The sequence below is a fragment of the Cantharellus anzutake genome (genome assembly GCF_015039405.1).
Source record: "Cantharellus anzutake strain C23 chromosome Unknown EI90scaffold_4, whole genome shotgun sequence".
Lineage (NCBI taxonomy): Eukaryota > Fungi > Basidiomycota > Agaricomycetes > Cantharellales > Hydnaceae > Cantharellus > Cantharellus anzutake.
This window is the reverse complement of record NW_024066954.1, coordinates 2,067,891-2,075,840: the sequence shown is the minus strand read 5'-3', so window position 1 is coordinate 2,075,840 and position 7,950 is coordinate 2,067,891. Positions and strand designations below refer to the sequence as shown.

General features: G+C 49.5%; 1 protein-coding gene across 1 annotated transcript; it reads right to left on the bottom strand.

Annotated features, from left to right (window-relative positions):
• Positions 1-1,707: 1,707 nt before the first annotated feature.
• EI90DRAFT_3116792 (uncharacterized protein) lies at positions 1,708-5,373 on the bottom strand (the record flags this gene model as incomplete). The annotated part of the gene is made up of 8 exons (XM_039062924.1): positions 1,708-1,833; positions 1,896-2,048; positions 2,102-2,205; positions 4,166-4,313; positions 4,371-4,457; positions 4,511-4,600; positions 4,900-4,967; positions 5,025-5,373. The coding sequence occupies 8 exons, from the start codon at positions 5,371-5,373 to the stop codon at positions 1,708-1,710; spliced, it is 1,125 nt and encodes a 374-aa protein (XP_038922604.1).
• Between the last annotated feature and the right edge of the window lie 2,577 nt (positions 5,374-7,950).

Below are 7,950 nucleotides of genomic sequence, written 5' to 3'. Positions count from 1 at the left end.
CTCCAATCTTTATTCGAGAGGCTGTATGGGCTCACTTATTTTCCCCTTCCCCCACAGTGCTATACTCTACATGACACCAGACACCCATCGCCACCAACAACACCAAACCCAATGTTACATATATACACTTAGGGGCTGTCAGGGTCATGCGTGCTCGCAACGAAGGATGCCCCAGAAACCTAATTGATATCAAAGCTGGGGGACATGCCCATCCCAGCACACGGTCATATATACATGGTAGAGGCGATAACTAGTCAACTAGCTAATAACCGGTAGTATCGGATCAAGAATGATAGAAGATCATGCGGCATCATAACTGACAGCCGCAGATTGGATCAGATCGGAGATGAAGAAGAAGAAAAGAAGCAGAAGCTGATGGAGATACGGGTCATGTGGCAATGCGCTACTTACGCTAGCGACCCGAAGGCGTGCCCTGACAGGGGCCAACTCCGAGTCCGGTGCCACTACCATTGCCATCACCGCTATTGCGGCCCTACACTCCTTCGCTTATTTATCTGTTATTGTTTGTTTGGCCCTTGGTCATTGCTGGCCGCTATGTGGCCAACCCCGCTCTTTGTCCCCATTTGCTCCTGGACCCTTTGGCCTTCAGCCCAGGTCCGCTTCTATTCATTTCCTCTTCCTATATATATCCTGTATGATACTTATAGTACTGTACTCACATGACCAACAACCGGTTCCCACGGCCTCCGGGAATTGCCGGAGGCACCCAATCAATTCAGTTGTGTTGATTTTTAGTTCAATCCAAGACCTTCATGTGATGCGTGACCGGTTGTTGGTCATGTTAGTACAGTACCTTACATCAGCAAATTCCCTTGATCGGAATCGGGCAGTCCCATGGGTTCTAGTCATCTGAGTTGTCTGAAGCAGGCAAACCAACTGATCCGTTTTAATAAAGGTCTCTCAGTCCGCCCACTTCGTAATCAAGCTTCTGACTGTATCACTTTGGAGCCCTGGGCAGTTTTCCCAGTTCTCCTGGTTCCGCTCAACCCATACTCGTGATTCCTGCGCTCCTGGAGCTTCTATTGATTCACGCGCCCCTGGTACTTTTAAACTCATATTCATTGATTCACACACTCCTGGCACTTCTGTGGCTTCTATACTTCATAGGCTTTTCACGCTTGTCCTAATTCATGCAATCAAAATATGGTATTGTTGCAGACATTTTTTTATGAACAGGTGGAAATGAACTCTGAGGAAAGGAAGAGGAAAGGGAGGGTTTGCATGATGGCACAGGCCTAAAAAGTTGCCAAAATCCCCACATCTCAATCCCACCCTCACAAGTCATCAATGTCGCCATCAGTATCGAGAATCAGCAATGGGGTGTTGAGCAAACTGTTTTGATCATACTCGTCGCTGACAGGGTGACATAAGAATTCAAATGAGGGGGTGTATGTAGGAAGATTAGAAGTACTCACAGGACATCTGATGTAAAGTTGTTTGCCACTTTCTCCCAGGCAGCCCCACCGAATTGTGTGTTGGAGAATGGATATCTGTTCCCATCGGTATAGAGTTTAACAGCCTATACTGGCATGGTCAAATGGGCGAGTTGTGTAATGGTAGCACACTGAGAGGTCCTGGTTTCGATGCCAGGCTTGTCCATGATTTTATGTCCTTGTCTTGTGACCTTAACTGTATCATTCAGTTGGATCTCACGGAGTAAGTCCCACGGGGCAATGTGAAATTTCTTCATTGTGAAACCCAGTCATTAATCCAAGTGGTATAGATCTTGAACCAACATTTGTATTTGTTGTCCAAGTTCAGCTTGCGATTGTATGTCCCATTCTCAACATAACAATCAAGTACATTATGGATCTAGAATAAGGATATACAATGTCAGTAAAGTCAGAGGCAAATCCAATGGGAAGATGACTCACAATTGTGCCGGCAAAGGCTAAAAGCATCGTTGGGAAGGAGGATACGAGTTTGGGAACAATCTGATCTGAGAATACAATTGGAGCAGGTAGCAGCTTGAATGTTTCCAAAAGAATGACTTTCAGTGCAGGGTGACTGAATGCACCACGATGTGCCTGGATGCATATTGAGTTATAAATGAGTGGGCACAGACATGGATAGAGCAAACCTGTCCACCTGCAGGGTAAAACTCACAGAAGAAAAGATTGGTCTCATTTTCCAAGGCAAGGGCAGCCATAGCCTTTGCCATCTTTTTGTCCCCATTGGTTGGGACTTGGTAAAGAAATGCAACATGCATAGCACTGTTTGCCTTGATCCGCGTGCGGAATGACGAAACATCTTTCCAGAACTACACAAGTGTGAATTCGCAAATGACAAGCACTGAGCAAGTGTGTCACGACTGACAAATCCTGGGGCTCTGTCAGTGGCGAATCAATGCCAATAGGCGAATCTGCCGACCCGAAACCCAATCTAACCAGCCCCCAATCCGATGTCTGGCCCCCTGCCCTATCAACCATGCACTGCATCCAGACCTCCACCCGCATCCGGACTTCTGCCCGCATCCGGACCTCCACCTGCATCTGTACCTCTGCCCACCTCCACACCCTCTGGACCTCTGCCACTCCTGGTTGCCCTCCACACCCTGTGGTCAGGCCAACACTCCCCTCCAACCTTGCTGGCCATCATGCTGCCCTTGTTTGTGATGGCACTGATGGACCACCCTCTGTTGCGGACTTGTCAGCACCGCGCTGATTTCCATGTCCCTTCACGGACTTGTGTCGGCACCGCACTGACCCCGCTTATTTGCAGACTTGTATCGGCGCCGCGCGCTGACCTCCACTTTTCTCTGGCCATCTTGTCACTCGGCAGCATACCATTCATTCCTTGCCGAGTGCCTATATTGTTCATCCATTCATTCGCTTAACTTGCCAATATTGGCACTTGATCCATGTGCTGATGCACTTCTTATTACCTGTCAATATTGGCACTTGATCCGCTTTTGTTTAGTTCATTGCCTCCCATTTCCTGGGCTCTTGTCCTTCATTCAGTTTGACAATCCCCGCTTATTTCCGTGCCGGACTGCGCCGGACCGACCGGTCCTTCTGTGTTTCCCTCCTGCCTATTTATATCCTGTAAATACTTTCGGGGACCTTAGTCTGAAATCAACTAGAGTACCCCCCCCCCTGTCTGGTCTGAGTCTCTCCTTCTGCAAAGGGGGCTTCCCCCCCCTGAGTCTGTGCTTGCGGAGTCTGCGCTCCTCCTACAGGTCCGCTCCACCTGCAAGTCTTGTTGAAGTCCGCTGTGAGTGTCAATCCGTAAATATGGGATCTCCCCCAAACGTCAAGCTCAGGGCACAGCGCTCCACCTGAGTCGCTGAGGCCGCGATCCCACTCTGCTAACCTTGAACAGTGCTTCCGGATGCGCCGCATATTTCCGCCCGCATATCCGCGCGTGCGCACTCCAACAGACCTCTGCCACAATCCAGTACTTCCGACTCCAATAATCCCGTCTCTGACAAAGTGAGCAACAACATGCATACCTGTTGAAGCCCCTCAGTGGTGTAGCCAGTGAACCCATCCAACAAATTGCTGTCACTATGCCTTTCGATCATGTTTGTCATTGTCAGGATGGCTCGAGGAAGGCAGGGGTAGCAGCGTAGCGCTCGGCGCTAGCGGCCCAGGCGGCGGCGGGGCGGTGGGACCGTATAGTGGGCAGCCCTTACTCGGGCTTACATCCCTGTGTGGCTTCTTAGGCTGAAGCAGGAAATGTATTGTTATTAGGGTGGGAAGCTAGACTAAACTAGGGTACTTGCCTGAAGCGGGAAATGAGAAGAAGGTTACTTCTTCGGTCCTGCTTCGGCTTAGTTTATATACATGTGTGAACGGGTCACGTGGGGGTGCCACGTCACCCTCGGACGAAGCCGGGTTACTGCGGGTGGCTCCGCAGTCGATCCCGAGTGTTGGAGGGGAGATACAAGTAGGAGTGCGCGGTGTGTCCGGCGTTGCGGTGCCCCTACAGGGTGCTCAGCATCGGACGCGTCCGTGCTACAAGTGTAGGAAAGAAAGAGGGGTCGTCTGTATAAAGATAGAAAAAGAAAAAGAGAAGAAGGAAAGAAGAGAGAATGAGAGGATGAGGGAAAAGGAAAGGAGGTGGCAGCGGTGGCGGCGGCGTGCCCTGACAGTCATCTCCCTTGCAGCCATTCTTAAGTAGTAACCTTGGCTTGGGAACATACATTCGGAAAATAGAGTTGTCAGCAAAATCGTGGTGATCTCATCATACACGATGCCACCAAGGGATTCCTTGACTTCCTTCTTTGTAAGGGCTCCTATCTTTGGTTTTATGTCCTCTTCATCATCTTCAAGATGTTCAGTGGGCATAGGCTAGATCAATGTTTAATCATTTCTGGGTGTGGTGCACTCAAACTAGTGAGCCCTTACCATAGAAACTAGTCCCATCTCCATTCTCGGACTTTTCAAAGGTGTCATAGTGACAGCCTGATAATGAGAGTTCAACAGCTGATCAGCCTAGCAATGCAAGAAAGTTAGCAACCCTGCCTAGACATAGAATGCCTGCCTACAATTGCATTATTATGAAGAGCCATCGTCGTCAGATTACCATTCATGTCAAATGAAGGTGGAAGGTGAATGGGGAATTCCCGAGTTTGTACCTATAAGGGAAAGCAGAAAACATCGTTTTTCTTTGTGATTGTAAGGGATGGGTGGTAGAGCGGTGATGCGCGCTTTGCGCGCTTTCTTTATTTGTTCTTTATTCTTTGTGTACAAAGTAGACAACTGTATTTACATATGTATGGCTCGGGCTCAGGTAAAGGGTTCTTCACTCTTTACCCTCACCCCAATGTCAAATCATAAGCTCCATACAGCCTAGATCTCGACATTCTGAGGATTGAGTCAACCCAGGCCAGCACCCCAACTGGCCTTACAGTGATGAACCAGCTGTCATACATACATTTTGAAGTTGCACCGATGTTGACATCAAAACCTTATTGGGATGACCAGGAATCATCTCAGGGTTTGCTATATAGCAGTGTGAGGGCCACTACAATTAGAAATGACAATTTGATCCCAACTTACACTGTACTGATCCTGCTACATCATCAGGAAATTTGCGCTTCATCCCAGCCACTGAATAAGAATGGGTGGTTGGGGAATTTATGGGCGGTCCCATGAGCGTCCTGACCCTGCCTGAATTGATGGAGGCTGCTTTCCGTTTCCAGTAGGTTTCTGGATCCGACGGAGGCACAGATGGTTGGTGCATAGTTTGAGAGTTGCTATCCAACATGGCAGGAGTGGTTTCGCAGGACAGGGCCTCAGAAGCCAAACCCTCAGCAACCCTAGGCTGGGAACCCCCCACCCCAATTCCATCCAACACGCTAGTGTTTGCAGCTTGAGCCTTTTTGGTTGCAAGATTAGCCTTCCTCATCTTGGCCACTTTTCGTCCGTGCTCTTGATTCTTTTGTCACTGGTTCAGAGTGGGTTGATGAGGAATGGCCGGCTCGGTGTTAGAACTTGCGGATTCAGACGACTCTGGAGCGGAATCGGAGACTTAGCGTGGAAGGACCTCGGCCTCAGCGACTCAGGCAGAGCGCTGTGCCATTGCTGGTTGTCCTAGGGGTCCCTAATTTCGGATCTAGCAGAGGGAAAGTCTCTTGGGGGGAATTCAAGTCGATTTCGGACTGAGGTTACAAGTTACTATGTCCATTGTATATAAGGAGGGGTCCGGAATCAAAAGGAGCGAGGGTAGGACGAAAGGAGACAAAGGGAGATGGAAAGGGGAACAACACCGAGGGTCAAGGGTTTGACTCAATGGTGTTTCTCAAAGGAGGAATGAAGGGCCAAGGCCCAAGGAGGAAGGAAGGAGGTTGGGAGTGGGGAATGGCTAGCTGACTGAATAGAAAGGATGCAGCAGCCCAAATAGGAATGAGGGAGAATAGCGGAATTGAATAGGACAATGCAATAGTTGCAAGGTCCGACATAAGTCCGGAAAGTCCGAACTCGGAAGTTAAACTCCGGAATATTGGCAAACATAATTAAATGGAATGAGCTAACCAATACAATGGGTATAAGCGGAGGTGGGGTCAAAGTCCGAGGTCGGAGCTAAGACCAGAGGTTCCGGAGACAGAGACGTGAACAGGATTCCGGAGCGGAGGTCCGGAGTCGGGAGCATAGGTTTTGCGTACTCGTCTAGAAGGTGTCGAGGTTGGGGTCGGACCCGGAATGTTCCGGAGTCGGACCGAAGGTGGTGTCCGAGCCGGAGGTGGGATAACCTCTTGGGAGTCGGCAAGGAGAAGGTGATGGAGGGGGAGTAGGGCTCCGGAAGTCGGAGTTCGGAGTTCCGGGAGCCCGGAGCGGAGGTCGGGATTGTATGGATATGACACTCGGCCGAGTTTGTCAGGTCAACTGCCTTAGGTTTAGCATTGCCAGTTCGTGCACAGGTGTTGATACCTTTAGGAGGCATTTGTGGGGACTCATACGATGGGGGATGAATGAAAAGAAAGAATTGAAATGAGTTGAAATTTGAAACCCATTTTAAGATTCAAAGTCCGACCTTCGGGAACAATGTCGAACACCCTGAGCCTAGCACTGGGCGAGCATGTCTTCTGCCCATTCTGCAAGCGGTTCTTCTCCCGATGAGGTGGCGGCCTGAGCAATCATATCTGGCACAACAAAGAATGCAGGGAAAAAGAAAAACGAAGCTTAGTTTCTCGCGTTAAATCAAATTTGCACCGACATGATATGACAGGCTGTAAGTAGCTATTTGGTGGTTAAACCGATCACTCACTAATGTTGCAGATAAGCACCACCGTCCGCTGTCAGGAGATGAATGGGGCAGTAGTGGTAGCTGACTCCTCTGCCCCAATGGCCAAGATGAGACTGATGATTATGGCCCTCATGGCAGTGAATTCGACGCTCATGACAGCGGGAACGATGCTGGTGGTGCACATGGCAGTGATGATGCTTGCGACAACCAAGGCAACACATATGACAGTGGAAATGACAATTATAATGGCCAAGATGACATTTGCAAGGGGCACCGCATGGAAGTAGATGTGCACGCTGGCTGGACCTTCCCTTTCTCTTCTATCACACTATGGGATTGACTACAAAAAATGGAGAGTGTAGGAAATGAGTGGTGGCCATGGGATAGTGAAGGTGAGTGGGAGGTAGTGAGGTGGTTGAGCACAACGGGAATCTCAAAGGGAGTGATCAACGAGTTCTTGAACCTTAAATATGTACATTGGGCTTCATGATTAAAGAAATTGCTTATTTGTAATAGGTCCAAGATTGGCCTTTCAGCTTTGGGTCAGCTGATACGATGTATGGGAAAGTAAAGTCTATGCCAGGAGTGCCAGGATGGCATAAGGAGACAATCGTTATGGATGATGCACCCCTAGAACCACAGGAGTGGTGGCATTGAAACCCGATTGAATGCTTGGAATTTCTGTTCCAGAACCCGAGTTTTGATGGTGAAATGGACTTCGCCCTGTACAAGGTCTTCACAGCTGAGGGTGACGTAAGTGTCATATCCATCCCCGGCCATTGACTTCCACTCCCTCCGATCCCTCCGATCCCTCCGGTCTACCTCTGCTCCTTCTTCACTAACCTCGGAGCTCCCATATTCCGCAATCACCTCGGTACCCCTCAATGGTCACCACCCCCTCTTTTCAATTTATTACCTACACCTCCCTAAGTACGGAGCTGTCAGAGACCAGATTCGAGATGAGGGAGAGTCTCCGTGATGGAGGGCTTTGGCCTCAGCGACTTCTGCCAAGAGCACTGTGCCTAGTGACACGTCCGTGCCCTAACTTACTGACTGGCAATCAGAACCGAAGGGGGGGTAACTCTAGTTGATTTTATTACTGGGGTGTAACCTATGTACAAGTGGGATATATATATGGTTACAGCGAAGACGGGTCCGCAATTGGCGGAGCCGAACGGAGCGGAGCTAACAGGGTTTAAACATTAGCCGACTGAATATTACCGACGAGTCGGGTCGCGG